At 39.6% G+C, this 20,193-nt stretch overlaps 1 protein-coding gene across 5 annotated transcripts in view; it reads right to left on the reverse strand.

The window, feature by feature from the left end:
* Positions 1 to 220: 220 nt before the first annotated feature.
* LOC135569255 (NACHT, LRR and PYD domains-containing protein 12-like) overlaps positions 221 to 20,193 on the reverse strand; it is a 28,740-nt gene continuing 8,767 nt past the window's right edge. For 3 of the 5 annotated variants that reach the window (XM_065016033.1, XM_065016036.1, XM_065016032.1), the window contains 12 exons: positions 18,905 to 19,021; positions 18,569 to 18,653; positions 18,211 to 18,439; positions 16,071 to 17,862; positions 15,616 to 15,789; positions 14,547 to 14,720; positions 13,907 to 14,080; positions 13,092 to 13,265; positions 4,052 to 4,225; positions 1,563 to 1,736; positions 1,297 to 1,343; positions 221 to 897 (listed from right to left, as the gene is read on the reverse strand). In XM_065016033.1, the coding sequence (XP_064872105.1) occupies positions 368 to 897; positions 1,297 to 1,343; positions 1,563 to 1,736; positions 4,052 to 4,225; positions 13,092 to 13,265; positions 13,907 to 14,080; positions 14,547 to 14,720; positions 15,616 to 15,789; positions 16,071 to 17,862; positions 18,211 to 18,439; positions 18,569 to 18,653; positions 18,905 to 19,021 (3,844 nt within the window). In that variant the 3' untranslated portion in view covers positions 221 to 367. Of the gene's footprint in view, positions 898 to 1,296; positions 1,344 to 1,562; positions 1,737 to 4,051; positions 4,226 to 10,082; positions 10,255 to 13,091; positions 13,266 to 13,906; positions 14,081 to 14,546; positions 14,721 to 15,615; positions 15,790 to 16,070; positions 17,863 to 18,210; positions 18,440 to 18,568; positions 18,654 to 18,904; positions 19,022 to 20,193 lie in introns of those variants that run through there. The other 2 variants (XM_065016035.1, XR_010462844.1) reach the window with 2 other exon arrangements.

A 20,193-nucleotide genomic window follows, 5' to 3' on the forward strand; every position in this document is an offset into this window, starting at 1 on the left:
GTGTCCAGAGTGTGTGTGTGCGTCCAGAGTGTGTGTGTGCGTGTGTATTTGTCCAGTGTGTGTGTGTCCAGTGTGTGTGTGTGTGTCCAGAGTGTGTGTGTGCGTCCAGTGTGTGTGTGTGTATGTGTCCACTGTGTGTGTGTGTCCAGTGTGTGTGTGTGTCCAATGTGTGTGTGTGTCCAGTGTGTGTGTGTGTCCAGTGTGTGTGTGTGTGTGTCCAGTGTGTGTGTGAGTCCAGTGTGTGTGTGTCCAGTGTGTGTGTGTGTGTGTCCAGTGTGTGTGTGTGACCATTGTGTGTGTGTCCAGAGTGTGTGTGTGTCCAGTGTGTGCGTGTCCTGTGTGTGTGTGTCCTGTGTGTGTGTGTGTATCACTGACAGAGGGACACTGAGGAGTCAACACAAACATAAATCCCTGGATAGAGGGGCTCAGTGAATGTGGAGGTGAATGTGATCAGGTGGGTCAGTGTGTCAGAGGAGGCTCTATAGAAGGACAGAGTGCCGGCTGGCCAGTCCAGATACACTCCTACTCTGTGGGAGCTGGAGGAGGGGACGTCTATGGTAGTGGGATTATTATTGTGCCAGGCAATGTAACTGTTGTCAGAGCAGTTCAGACTCCAGGACTTGTCATTCCATCCAAGATAACATTCCTTAACCCCTCCTCTCCTGCTGATTCCTTTATATGTCACTCCTATAACAGCCCCTCTTCCACTCCACTCTACCTCCCAGTAACAGCGCCCAGTCAGACCCTCTCTACACAGCACCTGTCTACAGTCCTCAAATCTCTCTGGGTGATCAGGATACGGCTGCTCCTCTCTCCTCCATGTCACCTTTCTGTTCTCCTCAGATAGAGAGAGGAGTCTGTTTACTGTGTTTAGGTCCAGTGTGAGATCACAGACATCTGATGGATGAAACCAGACACAATATTAGAAATCATCATCATTCACATTAGAATGTTAACTCACTTTTCACTAATTCATTTAATGTAGATGTTTCTAGGTATCAAAAGGAGAAGTTAAGGTAACTTGAGACTTGTTGAATGATCATATGTTATACTGTATGGTAATATAAAACACACTGATTCCCATTAATTACACGCACGCACGCACGCACGCACGCACACACACACACACACACATTGTCAAAGTAACTCTTTGTAAACTTTGGTGTCCCTGATTTTTGCTTCTGTAGAACTACAGCTGATATTTAATATGACCAAGTAAGTAATGATGGTGGTCTTTGACTTAACTTGAATTAAGACTTATTCTTAGTCATATTCTTCACAGCAGTCAACACTCACATTTTCTAAGTCCAGGTTTCATTCTGTTCTCTCCACCATGTTCCACACTGTAGCGGTAAGCAGAAGAACAGACAGTCATTGAGTGATACACCTGAACTCACACACACACACACACACACACACACACACACACACACACACACACACACACACACACACACACACAGCATATAACTTTGTCCAAGTGGTGTTCAGAATGTTTGTCTTATCTAGCCTGATAAGTCAAACATGTCTGATATGAACATTGACATAAACCCTCTACATACTTGAGTTTCTCCAGTCTGCAGTGTGGATCCTCCAGTCCAGCAGAGAGCAGTCTGACTCCTGAGTCTCCTGGGTGATTGTAGCTCAGATCCAGCTCTCTCAGGTGTGAGGGGTTTGACCTCAGAGCTGAGACCAGAGAAGCACAGCCTTCCTCTGTGACTAGACAGCCTGACAGCCTGCAAAGTGGCAGTATATTTTTACAAAATGTTCAGATATATCAGTGTCCTGAAACCTGCCTATTTATAAATGAAAGTATCATTATTAAAAATGACAAATGATCAAAGTATTGCCTGCAGATAGAAAAATGTACAGTACAAATATTATAGTAGACTGACCAGACCAGTTTAAAAAGCAGTATCAGTCAGAAGACAGACAGTGAGGTATCAGATTTAGATTGTATTGAGTATACAGTCCACACCATATCTATTTAGACAGTGAGGTATCAGATTTAGATTGTATTGAGTATACAGTCCACACCATATCTATTTAGACAGTGAAGCTAACATTTCAAATGTGGCTCTATTCTCCAACATTTTGGATTTGAGGTCAAATGTTTCATATGACGTGACAGTTTATAATGTCACCTTTAATTTGAGGGTATTTTAAGACATATGTGTTTCACTATTAAAAATGAAAACAATTTATGTTTCCAGTCTCCCAATTAGAAGAAGTCTTAAGTATTCTGAACAATTCACTCATAGTGTATTAAAATAGTCAAACATTTAGTTTTTTTTGTCGTAAACTCGTTGGTTGCATTTGCAGTTTGTTTTGGTTGTGTTTTTGGTTGTGTTTTGCCCAATAATAAAATGGTGGATGATGAGTGGAGTAACTTTTCTGTCTAAGAGAGTAGATAACATGTTTCTAAACAATACTAAATTAATCCTGATGATGCCATGATTAAGAAAAATCATGAAAGAATCATGAATAATAATGAGTGAGAAGTTACAGAGGCTACAACAAAACATGCTAACCTCTCACCATTACCAGTAACAGAGGCTTCAACAAAACACGCTAACCTCTCACCATTACCAATAACAGAGGATACAACAAAACATGCTAACCTCTCACCATTACCAATAACAGAGGCTACAACAAAACATGCTAACCTCTCACCATTACCAATAACAGAGGCTACAACAAAACATTCTAACCTCTCAACATTACCAATAACAGAGGCTACAACAAAACATGCTAACCTCTCACCATTACCAATAACAGAGGCTACAGCAAAACATGCTAACCTCTCACCATTACCAATAACAGACTACAACAAAACATGCTCACCTCTCACCATTACCAATAACAGAGGCTACAACAAAACATACCAACCTCTAACCATTACCAATAACAGAGACTACAACAAAACATGCTAACCTCTCACCATTACCAATAACAGTGGCTACAACAAAACATGCTAACCTCTCAACATTACCAATAACAGAGGCTACAACAAAACATGCTAACCTCTCACCATTACCAATAACAGAGGATACAACAAAACATGCTAACCTCTCACCACTTCCAATAACAGAGGCTACAACAAAACATACTAACCTCTCACCATTACCAGTAACAGAGGCTACAACAAAACATACTAACCTCTCACCATAACCAATAACAGAGGCTACAACAAAACATGCTAACGTCTCACCATTACCAATAACAGAGACTACAACTAAACATGCTAACCTCTCACCATTACCAATAACAGACTACAACAAAACATGCTAACCTCTCACCATTACCAATAACAGAGGCTACAACAAAACATGCTAACCTCTCACCATTACCAATAACAGAGGCTACAACAAAACATGCTAACGTCTCACCATTACCAATAACAGAGACTACAACTAAACATGCTAACCTCTCACCATTACCAATAACAGAGGGGGTATGATGTTTGTACCTCTGTAACTTTCTCATTCATCATCATTCACGATTAATTCATAATTATGGTAGCATCCACATGAATGTAGAGGTGTTCAGAAACATCTTCTATTCTTACTGACAATACAAGTGAAGTGACTCCAAAATGACAAGACATTATTCACCATTCAGTTTCTATTAGGAAAACATCCAAAACACAACCAAGACAAACTGCAAATGAATTCAAAAGTTAGTAGAATCACAAGCTTGATGTAATCACTGCAGGCATGGAATATGGGACCAAATACTAAACTTATGACTAAAATAATTCATCCAAAATATTATGACTTTTTCAAATGGGAGAACTAGATACATAAAGTGTTTTCATTTATACTGTAAAATATATATGTATGAAAATACCTTTAAATAAAATGTGACATTATGTACTGTCTCCTAATATGAAACATTATATCTCAAATCCAAAATGCTGGATCAAAGCACCACATTTAAAACTGTAAGCTTCACTGTCCAAACACATATGGTGTGGACTATGTGTGTCTGGTAAACACATGTGGATCTGGTGAACAGTTATCACTTGTTGACCAACTACAGGAATACTGACCTCAGAGTCTCCAGTTTACAGTGGGGATTCCCCAGTCCATCAGAGAGCAGCTTCACTCCTGAATCCTTCAGGTCATTATTACTCAGGACCAGCTCTCTCAGGTGTGAGGGGTTTGACTCCAGAGCTGAGACCAGAGAAGGACAGCCTTCCTCTGTGACTAGACAGCCTGACAGCCTGCAAAGAGTCAAATCATATTAAAACCACACTGCTATTCTTTGGTGGTAAGAAAAAGTGGCAGTATATTTTTTTCAACATGTTCAGATATATCAGTGTCCTGAAACCTTCCATATCTATTTATAAATGAATGTTTCATTATTAGAAATAACAAATGATCAAAGTATTGCCTGCAGATAGAAAAATGTATAGTACAAATATTATAGTAGACTGACCAGACCAGTTTAAAAAGAAGTATCAGTCAAAAGACAGACAGTGAGGAATCAGATTTAGATTGTATTGAGTAAACAGTCCACACCATATCTATTTAGACAGTGAGCTATCAGATTTAGATTGTATTGAGTATACAGTCCACACAATATCTATTTAGACAGTGAGGAATCAGATTTAGATTGTATTGAGTAAACAGTCCACACCATATCTATTTAGACAGTGAGGTATCATATTTAGATTGTATTGAGTATACAGTCCACACCATATCTATTTTGACAGTGAAGCTAACATTTCAAATGTGGCTCTATTCTCCAACATTTTGGATTTGAGGTCAAATGTTTCATATGAGGTGACAGTTTATAATGTCACCTTTAATTTGAGGGTATTTTAAGATATATGTGTTTCACTATTAAAAATGAAAACAATTTATGTTTCCAGTCTCCCCATTTGAAGAAGTCTTAAGTATTCTGAACAATTCACTCATAGTGTATTAAAATAGTCAAACATTTAGTTTTTTTTGTCGTAAACTCGTTGGTTGCATTTGCAGTTTGTTTTGGTTGTGTTTTGCCCAATAATAAAATGGTGGATGACGAGTGGAGTAACTTTTCTGTCTAAGAGAGTAGATAACATGTTTCTAAACAATAATAAATGAATCCTGATGATGTCATGATTAAGAAAAATCATGAAAGAATCATGAATAATAATGAGTGAGAAGTTACAGAGGCTACAACAAAACATGCTAACCTCTCACCATTACCAATAACAGAGGCTACAACAAAACATGCTAACCTCTCACCATTACCAATAACAGAGGATACAACAAAACATGCTAACCTCTCACCATTACCAATAACAGAGGCTACAACAAAACATGCCAACCTCTCACCATTACCAATAACAGAGGATACAACAAAACATGCTAACCTCTCACCATTACCAATAACAGAGGCTACAACAAAACATGAAAACCTCTCACCATTACCAATAACAGAGACTACAACAAAACATGCTAACCTCTCACCATTACCAATAACAGAGGCTACAACAAAACATGCTAACCTCTCACCATTACCAATAACAGAGGCTACAGCAAAACATGCTAACCTCTCACCATTACCAATAACAGACTACAACAAAACATGCTCAACTCTCACCATTACCAATAACAGAGGCTACAACAAAACATACTAACCTCTCACCATTACCAATAACAGTGGCTACAACAAAACATGCTAACCTCTCAACATTACCAATAAGAGAGGCTACAACAAAACATGCTAACCTCTCACCATTACCAATAACAGAGGCTACAGCAAAACATGCTAACCTCTCACCATTACCAATAACAGACTACAACAAAACATGCTCATCTCTCACCATTACCAATAACAGAGGCTACAACAAAACATGCTAACCTCTCACCATTACCAATAACAGAGGCTACAGCAAAACATGCTAACCTCTCACCATTACCAATAACAGACTACAACAAAACATGCTCACCTCTCACCATTACCAGTAACAGACTACAACAAAACATGCTAACCTCTCACCATTACCAGTAACAGAGTCTACAACAAAACATACTAACCTCTCACCATTACCAATAACGGAGGCTACAACAAAACATGCTAACCTCTCACCATTACCAATAACAGAGGCTACAACAAAACATACTAACCTCTCACCATTACCAATAACAGAGGCTACAACAAAACATGCTAACCTCTCACCATTACCAATAACAGAGGCTACAACAAAACATGCAAACCTCTCACCATTACCAATAACATAGGCTACAACAAAAGATGCTAACCTCTCACCATTACCAATAACAGAGGCTACAACAAAACATGCAAACCTCTCACCATTACCAATAACATAGGCTACAACAAAACATGCTAACCTCTCACCATTACCAATAACAGAGGCTACAACAAAACATGCTAACCTCTCACCATTACCAATAACATAGGCTACAACAAAACATGCTAACCTCTCACCATTACCAATAACAGAGGCTACAACAAAACATGCTAACCTCTCACCATTACCAGTAACAGTGGCTACAACAAAACATGCTAACCTCTCAACATTACCAATAACAGAGGCTACAACAAAACATGCTAACCTCTCACCATTACCAGTAACAGAGGCTACAACAAAACATGCTAACCTCTCACCATTACCAGTAACAGAGGCTACAACAAAACATGCTAACCTCTCACCATTACCAGTAACAGAGTCTACAACAAAACATACTAACCTCTCACCATTACCAATAACGGAGGCTACAACAAAACATGCTAACCTCTCACCATTACCAATAACATAGGCTAAAACAAAACATACTAACCTCTCACCATTACCAATAACAGAGGCTACAACAAAACATGCTAACCTCTCACCATTACCAATAACATAGGCTAAAACAAAACATACTAACCTCTCACCATTACCAATAACAGAGGCTACAACAAAACATACTAACCTCTCACCATTACCAATAACATAGGCTACAACAAAAGATGCTAACCTCTCACCATTACCAATAACAGAGGCTACAACAAAACATGCAAACCTACACCATTACCAATAACATAGGCTACAACAAAACATGCTAACCTCTCACCATTACCAATAACAGAGGCTACAACAAAACATGCTAACCTCTCACCATTACCAATAACATAGGCTACAACAAAACATGCTAACCTCTCACCATTACCAATAACAGAGGCTACAACAAAACATGCTAACCTCTCACCATTACCAATAACAGAGGCTACAACAAAACATGCTAACCTCTCACCATTACCAATAACAGAGGCTACAACAAAACATGCTAATCTCTCACCATTACCAGTAACAGAGTCTACAACAAAACATACTAACCTCTCACCATTACCAATAACGGAGGCTACAACAAAACATGCTAACCTCTCACCATTACCAATAACATAGGCTAAAACAAAACATACTAACCTCTCACCATTACCAATAACAGAGGCTACAACAAAACATGCTAACCTCTCACCATTACCAATAACATAGGCTAAAACAAAACATACTAACCTCTCACCATTACCAATAACAGAGGCTACAACAAAACATACTAACCTCTCACCATTACCAGTAACAGAGGCAACAACAAAACATGCTAACCTCTCACCATTACCAGTAACAGAGGCTACAACAAAACATGCTAACCTCTCACCATTACCAGTAACAGAGACTACAACAAAACATGCTAACCTCTCACCATTACCAGTAACAGAGGCTACAACAAAACATGCTAACCTCTCACCATTACCAGTAAAAGAGGCAACAACAAAACATGCTAACCTCTCACCATTACCAGTAACAGAGGCTACAACAAAATATGCTAACCTCTCAACATTACCAATAACAGAGGCTACAACAAAACATGCTAACCTCTCACCATTACCAGTAACAGAGGCTACAACAAAACATGCTAACCTCTCACCATTACCAGTAACAGAGGCTACAACAAAACATGCTAACCTCTCACCATTACCAGTAACAGAGTCTACAACAAAACATACTAACCTCTCACCATTACCAATAACAGAGGCTACAACAAAACATACTAACCTCTCACCATTACCAATAACATAGGCTACAACAAAAGATGCTAACCTCTCACCATTACCAATAACAGAGGCTACAACAAAACATGCAAACCTCTCACCATTACCAATAACATAGGCTACAACAAAACATGCTAACCTCTCACCATTACCAATAACAGAGGCTACAACAAAACATGCTAACCTCTCACCATTACCAATAACAGAGGCTACAACAAAACATGCTAATCTCTCACCCTTACCAGTAACAGAGGCAACAACAAAACATGCTAACCTCTCACCATTACCAGTAACAGAGGCTACAACAAAAAATGCTAACCTCTCACCATTACCAGTAACAGAGGCTACAACAAAACATGCTAACCTCTCACCATTACCAGTAACAGAGGCTACAACAAAACATGCTAACCTCTCACCATTACCAGTAAAAGAGGCAACAACAAAACATGCTAACCTCTCACCCTTACCAGTAACAAAGGCAACAACAAAACATGCTAACCTCTCACCATTACCAATAACAGTGGCTACAACAAAACATGCTAACCTCTCAACATTACCAATAACAGAGGCTACAACAAAATATGCTAACCTCTCACCATTACCAGTAACAGTGGCTACAACAAAACATGCTAACCTCTCAACATTACCAGTAACAGAGGCTACAACAAAACATGCTAACCTCTCACCATTACCAGTAACAGAGGCTACAACAAAACATGCTAACCTCTCACCATTACCAGTAAAAGAGGCTACAACAAAACATGCTAACCTCTCACCATTACCAATAACAGAGGCTACAGCAAAACATGCTAACCTCTCACCATTACCAATAACAGACTACAACAAAACATGCTCACCTCTCACCATTACCAATAACATAGGCTACAACAAAACATGCTAACCTCTCACCATTACCAATAACAGAGGCTCCAACAAAACATGCTAACCTCTCACCATTACCAATAACAGAGGATACAACAAAACATGCTAACCTCTCACCATTACCAGTAACAGAGGCTACAACAAAACATGCTAACCTCTCAACATTACCAATAACAGAGGCTACAACAAAACACGCTAACCTCTCACCATTACCAATAACAGAGGCTTCAACAAAACATGCTAACCTCTCACCATTACCAATAACATAGGCTACAACAAAACATGCTAACCTCTCACCATTACCAATAACAGAGGCTACAACAAAACATGCTAACCTCTCACCCTTACCAGTAACAGAGGCAACAACAAAACATGCTAACCTCTCACCATTACCAATAACAGAGGATACAACAAAACATGCTAACCTCTCACCATTACCAATAACAGTGGCTACAACAAAACATGCTAACCTCTCAACATTACCAATAACAGAGGCTACAACAAAACATGCTAACCTTTCACCATTACCAGTAACAGTAGCTACAACAAAACATGCTAACCTCTCACCATTACCAGTAACAGTGGCTACAACAAAACATGCTAACCTCTCAACATTACCAAAAACAGAAGCTACAACAAAACATGCTAACCTCTCACCATTACCAATAACAGAGACAACAACAAAACATGCTAACCTCTCACCATTACCAATAACAGAGTATACAACAAAACATGCTAACCTCTCACCATTACCAATAACAGAGGATACAACAAAACATGCTATCCTCTCACCATTACCAATAACAGAGGCTACAACAAAACATGTTAACCTCTCACCATTACCAATAACAGAGTAGATGAGCATTTATACTGATATTTGTGCCTCTATAACTTTGTTATTCATCATTCTTCACTATTGATATCTAAACGGTAAAATATATATGAATTCCCTCAAATAAAATGTGACATTTTGTACTGTCACCTAATATGAAACATTCTATCTCAAATCCAAAATGCTGGAGCAAAGCACCACATTTAAAACTGTAAGCTTCACTGTCCAAACACATATGGTGTGGACTATGTGTGTCTGGTAAACACATGTGGATCTGGTGAACAGTTATCACTTGTTGACCAACTACAGGAATACTGACCTCAGAGTCTCCAGTTTACAGTGGGGATTCTCCAGTCCATCAGAGAGTAGCTCCACTCCTGAATCCTTCAGGTCATTGTTACTCAGATCCAGCTCTCAGGTGTGAGGGGTTTGACTGCAGAGCTGAGACCAGAGAAGCACAGCCTTTCTCTGTGACTAGACAGCCTGACAGCCTGTAAAGAGTAAAATCATATTAAAATCACACTGATATTCTTTGGTGGTGAAAATAGGGACAGTATATCTTTTTTTAATGTTCAGATATATCAGTGTCCTGAAACCTTCCATATCTATTCATTTATGAATGTATCATTATTATAAATGACACATTATCCAAGTATTGCTTGTAGATAGAAATATGCATATTAACAAATATTATAGTAGACTGACCAGACCAGTTTAAAAATCAGTATCAGTCAAAAGACAGACAGTGAGGAATCAGATTTAGATTGTATTGAGTATACAGTCCACACCATATCTATTTAGACAGTGAGGAATCAGATTTAGATTGTATTGAGTATACAGTCCACACCATATCTATTTAGACAGTGAGGTATCAGATTTAGATTGTATTGAGTATACAGTCCACACCATATCTATTTAGACAGTGAGGTATCAGATTTAGATTGTATTGAGTATACAGTCCACACCATATCTATTTAGACAGTGAGGTATCAGATTTAGATTGTATTGAGTATACAGTCCACACCATATCTATTTAGACAGTGAGGTATCAGATTTAGATTGTATTGAGTATACAGTCCACACCATATCTATTTTGACAGTGAGGAATCAGATTTAGATTGTATTGAGTATACAGTCCACATCATATCTATTTTGACAGTGAAGCTAACATTTTAAATGTGTCTCTATTCTCCAACATTTTGGATTTCAGATCAAATGTTTCATATGAGGTGACAGTATATAATGTCACCTTTTATTTGAGGATATTTTAATACATATCTGTTTCACCATTTAGAAAAATGAAAGCACTTTATGTATCTAGTCTCCCATTTGAAGAAGTCATAAATATTCTGACCAATTCACTCACTTATAGTGTATTAAAGTAGTCAAAAGTTTAGTATTTGCTAACCTCTCACCATTACCAATAACAGAGACTACAACAAAACATGCTAACATCTCACCATTACCAATAACAGAGACTACAACAAGACATGCTAACCTCTCACCATTACCAATAACAGAGACTACAACAAAACATGCTAACCTCTCACCATTACCAATAACAGAGGCTACAACAAAACATGCTAACATCTCACCATTACCAATAACAGAGACTACAACAAGACATGCTAACCTCTCACCATTACCAATAACAGAGACTACAACAAAACATGCTAACCTCTCACCATTACCAATAACAGAGGCTACAACAAAACATGCTAACCTCTCACCATTACCAATAACAAAGCTACACAGCGGAGATTGGAGTATCTGTCCATAGGACCACTTTAAGCCGTACACTCCACAGAGGCTTTACGGAAGAGTGACCAGAAAAAGTACATTGCTTTAAAGAAAAAAATGAGCAAACACATTTGGCGTTCGCCAAAAGGCATGTGGGAGACTCCCCAAACATATGGAAGAAGGTACTCTGGTCAGATGACACTAAAATTGAGCTTTAAGGCCATCAAGGAAAACGCTATGTCTGGCGCAAACCCAACACCTTTCATCACCCCGAGAACACCATGCCCACAGTGAAGCATGGTGGTGGCAGCATCATGCTGTGGAGATGTTTTTCTTCGGCAGGGAAACTGGTTCTAATTGAAGGAATGATGGATGACGCTAAATACAGGGAAATTCTTGAGGGAAACCTGTTTCAGTCTTCTAGAGATTTGACACTGCTAAAGAAACACTCGTTGGAAAAATGTAAATGTCTTGTAATGGTCAAGTCAAAGCACAGACCTCAATCCAATTGAGAATCTGTGGAATGACTTACAGATTGTGGTGCACCAGCGGAGCCCATCCAACTTGAAGGAGCTGGAGCAGTTTTGCCTTGAAAAATGGTCAAACATCCCAGTGGCTAAATGTGCCAAGCTTATAGAGACAAACCCCAAGAGACTTGCAGCTGTAATTGCTGCAAAAGGTGGCTCTACAAAGTATTGACTTGGGGGGGTGAATAGTTATGCAACAGGTGGATCTACAAAGTATTGACTTGGGGGGGTGAATAGTTATGCAACAGGTGGATCTACAAAGTATTGACTTTGGGGGTGAATAGTTATGCAACAGGTGGATCTACAAAGTATTGACTTGGGGGTGAATAGTTATGCAACAGGTGGATCTACAAAGTATTGACTTGGGGGTGAATAGTTATGCAACAGGTGGATCTACAAAGTATTGACTTGGGGGGGTGAATAGTTATGCAACAGGTGGATCTACAAAGTATTGACTTGGGGGGGTGAATAGTTATGCAACAGGTGGATCTACAAAGTATTGACTTGGGGGGGTGAATAGTTATGCAACAGGTGGATCTACAAAGTATTGACTTTGGGGGGTGAATAGTTATGCAACAGGTGGATCTACAAAGTATTGACTTTGGGGGGTGAATAGTTATGCACACTCAAGTGTTTTCTTTTTTATCTATTGGTTGTACAATAAAACATATTTTGCATCTTCAAAGTGGTAGTGTTGTGTAAATCAACTGATACAAACCCCCCAAAACATCTATTTTAATTACAAGTTTTTAGGCAACAAAATGGAAAACAAAATAGGAAAAATGGTGGGTGAAAACTTTTACAAGCTACTGTAACATCAATATGTGTATTTATGTACATTTATGTAAATGTAAAAACATTTTTAATAAAAGGTGACATTCTGTACTGTCTCCTAATATGAAACATTGTATCTCAAATCCAAAATGCTGGAGCAGAGCACCACATTTAAAACTGTAAGCTTCACTGTCCAAACACATATGGTGTGGACTATGTGTGTCTGGTAAACACATGTGGATCTGGTGAACAGTTATCACTTGTTGACCAACTACAGGAATACTGACCTCAGAGTCTCCAGTTTACAGTGGGGATTCCCCAGTCCAGCAGAGAGCAGCTTCACTCCTGAATCCTTCAGGTCATTGTTACTCAGATCCAGCTCTCTCAGGTGTGAGGGGTTTGACTCCAGAGCTGAGACCAGAGAAGCACAGCCTTCCTCTGTGACTAGACAGCCTGACAGCCTGCAAAGAGATCATCATGATTTCACAAACACACTGTTTATTTCACAAGTAGAATGTACATGTAGAAGGACAATTAACCTTTAATTGTGATTGATATGTGAAAATTAACAGAATATTTAGTTAGTTAACCACAACACCCCTGTGGTGAAACGATTATTGCTGTGGAAGGTAATGAGCAACATATTGTGTCCAGTGTGTGTGTGTGTCCTGTTGGTGTCCTATGTGTGTCCAGTGTGTGTGTGTGTGTGTGTCCAGTGTGTGTGTGTGTGTGTGTGTGTGTGTCCTGTTGGTGTCCTATGTGTGTCCAGTATGAATTTTCAGTGAGTGTGTCTTGCCAGTTTGTCCAGTGTGTGTTAAGTGTGTGCTTAGTGAGTGTGTCTTGCCAGTGTGTCCAGTGTGAGCATGTGTAAAGTATGCCCAGTGTGTGTCCATTGTGTGTGTCCATTGTGTGTTTGAAAGGACACACACAGGACACACACAGGACACACACATGACACACACAGGACACACACAGGACACACACAGGACACACACACACACAGCATATAACTTTGTCCAAGTGGTGGTAAGAATGTTTGTCTTAACCAGCCTGATAAATCCAACATGTCTGATATGAACATTGACATAAACCCTCTACATACTTGAGTTTCTCCAGTCTGCAGTGTGGATCCTCCAGTCCAGCAGAGAGCAGTCTGACTCCTGAGTCTCCTGGGTGATTGTAGCTCAGGTCCAGCTCTCTCAGGTGTGAGGGGTTTGACCTCAGAGCTGAGACCAGAGAAGCACAGCCTTCCTCTGTGACTCCACAGCCTGACAGCCTGCAAAGAGTCAAATCATATTAAAATCACACTGATATTCTTTGGTGGTGAAAATAGTGGCAGTATTTTTTTTTCAACATATTCAGATATATCAGTGTCCTGAAACCTTCCATATCTATTCATAAAATAGTGTATCATTATTATAAATTATCATAATATTACTTGTATTATTATTATTGAGAAATGTTTAGTACGAATATTATAGTAGACTGACCAGACCAGTTTAAAAAGCAGAATCAGTCAGAAGACAGACAGTGAGGTATCAGATAAATTAAAGGTGACATTCTGTACTGTCATCTAATGTGAAACATTATATCTCAAATCCAAAATGCTGGAGCAAAGCACCACATTTAAAACTGTAACCTTCACTGTCCAAACACATATGGTGTGGACTATGTGTGTCTGGTAAACACATGTGGATCTGGTGAACAGTTATCACTTGTTGACCAGCTACAGGAATACTGACCTCAGAGTCTCCAGTTTACAGTGGGGATTCCCCAGTCCAGCAGAGAGCAGCTTCACTCCTGAATCCTTCAGGTCATTGTTACTCAGATCCATCTCTCTCAGGTGTGAGGGGTTTGACCTCAGAGCTGAGACCAGAGAAGCACAGCCTTCCTCTGTGACTAGACAGCCTGACAGCCTGCAAAGAGTCAAATCATATTAAATCACACTGATATTATTTGGTGGTGAAAATAGTGACTGTATATTTTTTCCATATGAATTATAAATTATAATAATATTACTTTTAGAGAGAAAAATGTAAAAATATTTGAGTAGATAGAAACATGTATAGTACAAATATTATAGTAGACTGACCAGACCAGTTTAAAAAGCAATATCAGTCAAGAGACAGACAGTGAGGAATCAGATTTAGATTGTATTGAGTATACAGTCCACACCATATCTATTTAGACAGTGAGGAATCATATTTAGATTGTATTGAGTATACAGTCCACACCATATCTATTTAGACAGTGAGGTATCAGATTTAGATTGTATTGAGTATACAGTCCACACCATATCTATTTAGACAGTGAGGAATCAGATTTAGATTGTATTGAGTATACAGTCCACACCATATCTATTTAGACAGTGAGGTATCAGATTTAGATGGTATTGAGTATACAGTCCACACCATATCTATTTAGACAGTGAGGTATCAGATTTAGATGGTATTGAGTATACAGTCCACACCATATCTATTTAGACAGTGAGGTATCAGATTGTATTGAGTATACAGTCCACACCATATCTATTTAGACAGTGAGGTATCAGATTTAGATTGTATTGAGTATACAGTCCACACCATATCTATTTAGACAGTGAGGTATCAGATTCAGATTGTATTGAGTATACAGTCCACACCATATCTATTTAGACAGTGAGGAATCAGATTTAGATTGTATTGAGTATACAGTCCACAATATATATTATACTGACCTCAAACACATATGGTGTGGACTATGTGTGTCTGGTAAACACATGTGGATCTGGTGAACAGTTATCACTTGTTGACCAACTACAGGAATACTGACCTCAGAGTCTCCAGTTTACAGTGGGGATTCCCCAGTCCAGCAGAGAGCAGCTTCACTCCTGAATCCTTCAGGTCATTGTTACTCAGATCCAGCTCTCTCAGATGTGAGGGGTTTGACTCCAGAGCTGAGACCAGAGAAGCACAGCCTTCCTCTGTGACTCCACAGCCTGACAGCCTGACAAAGAGATCATCATGACTTCACAAACACACTGTTCATTTAACACCAGTAGTGTAGAAGGACAATGGCAGATGCATTTGGTTTATTCTCTCAAACAACATATAGATTCATCTTCCGTTTCCTAGAATTGTATGGTCATAATGTTATACTAATGTGAAAATCAATGCATTTATTCAATATGTTTTTCAATATAATATATTATACATATTATAATAAATATTTTATAATGAATATTTCTTCCTGATGATTAGTTCTTATATGTCATTTTATTTACTCACAGAGCAGCTCTGGAGGCTTTGACCACTGGCAGCAGCCTCAGAAGACCTTCCTCTGATCTGGAGTATTTCTTCAGGTCAAACACATCCAGCTCCTTTTCTGAAGTCAGCAACAGAAAGACCAGAGCTGACCACTGTGCAGGTGACAGGTTGGGTTCTGAGAGACTTCCTGATCTCAGGTAGCTTTGGATCTCCTCCACTAGAGAATGGTCATTCAGTTCATTCAGACAGTGGAACAGATTGATGCTCCTCTCTGGAGAGAGATCCTCCCTGATCTTCTCCTTGATGTACTTGACTGTTTCTTCATGGCTCTGTGAGCTGCTTCTTGTCTTTGTCAGTAGACCTCGTAAGTGCTTCTGATTGGACTCCAGTGAGAGGCCCAGAAGGAAACGGAGGAAAAGGTCCAAGTTTCCTGTCTCACTTTGTAAGGCTTTATCCACAGCACTCTTGTAGAAAGTAACTTTACGCCTTTGTTTGATCCTCACAGAAAGGTTCCTGGACGTTGTTTGCGGTTTGTCCATTAGATTCTCATTGTTGTTGATGAATGAGAGGAACACATATACAGCAGCCAGAAACTCCTGAATGCTCAGATGAACAAAGCAGTACACCTTGTCCTGGTACAGCCCACGTTCCTCTTTAAAGAGCTGTGTGCACAATCCTGAGTACACTGAGGCTTCATTGACCTCAATGCCAGCCTCTTTCAGGTCTTCTTCATAGAAAATCAGATTGCCATTCACAAGCTGTTGAAAAGCCAGTTTTCCCAGTGACAGAATGCTCTCTTTATTCCAGTGTGGACCTGTCTCTTCTTTCCCAAGATACTTTTCATTCTTCTGTTTGGTATGAAACACCACAAGGTGTGTGTACATCTCAGTCAGAGTCTTGGGCATCTCTTCTCTCTTATGTTTCAGCATGTGCTCAAGGACTGTTGCAGAAATCCAACAGAAGACTGGAATGTGGCACATGATGTGGAGGCTCCTTGATGTCTTTATGTGTGAGATGATTCTGCTGGCCAGGTCCTCATCCCTGAATCTCTTCCTGAAGTACTCATCCTTCTGTGGGTCATTGAACCCTCGTACCTCTGTCACCTGGTCAACACACACTGAAGGGATCTTATTGGCTGCTGCAGGTCGGGTAGTTATCCAGAGGAGAGCAGAGGGAAGCAGATTTCCCTTGATGAGATTTGTCAGCAGAACATCCACTGACGTTGACTCTGTGACGTCCCAACAGATCTTGTTCTTCTGGAAGTCTAGGGGCAGTCGGCACTCATCCAGACCATCAAAGATGAACAGAACTTTGTACTTGTTGTAGATGGAGATTCTTGATTGTTTGGTTTCCATTGAGAAGTGATTAAGAAGTTCAATGAAAGTGTGTTTGTCCTCTTTCATCAAATTCAGCTCCCGAAAAGGGAATGAAAATACAAATTGGACATCCTGATTTGCTTTTCCTTCAGCCCAATCCAGAATGAACTTCTGCACAGAGACTGTTTTTCCAATGCCAGCGACTCCCTTTGTCAGCACAGTTCTGATAGGTTTGTCTGCTCCAGTTAAGGGTGTGAAGATGTCGTTACATTTGATTGGAGTCTCTGGTCTTGCTTGTTTCCTGGTTGTTGTCTCAATCTGTTTCAGCTCATGTTCATTATTGACCTCTCCTGTTCCACCCTCTGTGATGTAGAGCTCTGTGTAGATCTTATTGAGAAGTGTTGGGTTTCCTTGTTTAGCGATCCCCTCAAATACACATTGAAACTTCTTCTTTAGATTAGATTTGAGTTCACGTTGGCAAATCACAGCGAGCTCATCTGAATGAAGAAATAACACAGAGGATATGTATGATTTTTATAGTTAAATTATAAATTATAATTGTTTATTCTCTTAACTGACTGTATAAATGTGTAAATGTTTTCATAATGCATTACAGACTGGTGTGACTGATTATATTATTATTGGTATTATTGATGGTATTATTAATGTTCTCTCTCTCTAAATGAATCACCACAACACATCCCTGCTGCTACTTGATGAGGTCACTAGGTGTTGTGGTAAGGCTGCTACAATATCATTGAGTTACACAGCTACTTTAGCTGTACTTTAGCTACAGCTTTTAAATGTTATAAAACATCATTCAACATGAGGCAGACAGATCTTACATTTCTCCAGTGTGTCAGCAAGCTCCTTCTGGTTCATCTTCCTCAGGACGTGCAGTGTGATCTTCAGAGCCCCCTCTCTGGCACTGCTCTCCTGCTGCTCATCTTCAGCATCCACCACTTCCTTATCCTGCTTCTGACTCTCAAAGCCTTCTGGGAGTTCTGGACTAAGGATCCTCTTGAACATCTTCAGCTCGTTCTTCACAAATGTCATAATTTTTACTTCAAGCATCTGAAATAAATAAAGTAAATAAGTTAAGCAAGAGAATAAATGCTTTCTCATTAACACATTAATGAATGATTGACAGATCAACTTTACTTGAGGTAAACAAAAACAAATGTACATAACAGGACCACATACACTGAATATGGAGGCCAGGTCTGTTTGATGACTCTGGGAAGACTGACCACTGAGAATCTCTGACTCTGATCTCCCCTGTTGGTTTCTGTGGACAAAACATGAGATTACATCTCCTCATCCAGGGAGTACACACACACACACACACACACACACACACACACACACAGGGAGGGAATGTTCTGTTTGTTTAATATTGTTTTAGGACTATGAAAATGGACAAAATGATTAGCCTATGGATTATGAAAACAACAACAATAAATGGGAAAATGGGAGAGGAGAAATGACTAGAGACAGTGTTGTTTAACTCACTGACCAGGACCCATGAGTTCTTCTTACCTTTGTTCAGTAGAAAAGTCTCCCTCTCTAAAGTTTATAGGTAGATACATAGACAGGTCACTCTTCATGGACACACAGCTGGGAACAGGGGAGGCTGGTCTCTCCTGCTTGATTGGTCTTCAACACAACAGAGACAAACATTACATCTCTCATCTACTCTGAGCTCAGATGGGGAAACATAAGAAGAGTTTCACAAATATAACTGACTTCTAGACGTTAGTTAACGCGCGAGCAGTGTGTCATTTTTAATAACGAAATTAATTTAGCGACGCGAGCGTTGTAGTCAGTCTGTCAGCCCCGCTAAAAGGCTGGTGTCGTTACTCTGCCTTCTCCGGGGGCATGTTGAGGTACATTTACTAACCGGGAGGGTTGAATGATGTCATTTATTGGAGGGCTGGAATACGCACTCTCGAGGTTGTTTACTCACAATATCAGATATTAAGATGATTTTTATAATGAATGTATACTGAGGTTGAGGTTCTGACTAGTGATTATTTACCCGGGGTTCAATACCTGCTATTGAGGCGCCCTGAAAATAATATTCAAAAGTTCGGTCCTTGGACACAGAGGGTTTAAACTCTAAAGAAACAACCGGGGAGCTCCATCGGTCCACAAGAAATGCAGACAGCCGGTGATGATGTAGTGGTAGCTATGGTAACTAGGATGCTGCTGGTAGAGTAGCTAGCTAGCTTACCGAGCTGTACCGACTAGTTAGCAGGTCGTTCGTCTGTCTCTCGTCTCGATGATGAATCCGGTGAAACACAAATTGAAACAAGGATAGAGAGTGAAAAGGATCTGTCTACACTCATACTGTCCCTGACCGTAAAGAAAAAAGCAAATTGAACAATAAACTTCGGTGTCTCAACACTGTAACAAACTCCGTAGTTATTCCCCAAGATCACCTCAGTCCACTCTGCGCGTAACCGGCTTGGCGCCACACCGAACGTGGACGCGGACAGTTCTGTACGGGGACGCGGACAGTTCCAGAACGCGGACATGAGCAGTGCAACACAATCAACTAAACCCAGTCTTTACAGTGGGTTACATTAGTAATATTCATTTTTTATTATTACGTTAAACAAACATTTTTTTAAAATTATAACAACATTTTGAGATCAAACATTCGGTTTTTTTATAACAATATGTTGAGATCTGGGTCCATATGGCCAAAGTGTCTCAGAGTAGAAAATTGGTCGTATAAGTGCTGAGAATAAAGACATTTTACACTAATGAGTATACATTACCTAGTTACCTACCCATTGCCTAAATTACCTACCCACCTAGTCAGC

The sequence above is a fragment of the Oncorhynchus nerka genome, unplaced genomic scaffold (assembly GCF_034236695.1).
Source record: "Oncorhynchus nerka isolate Pitt River unplaced genomic scaffold, Oner_Uvic_2.0 unplaced_scaffold_1173, whole genome shotgun sequence".
NCBI lineage: Eukaryota > Metazoa > Chordata > Actinopteri > Salmoniformes > Salmonidae > Oncorhynchus > Oncorhynchus nerka.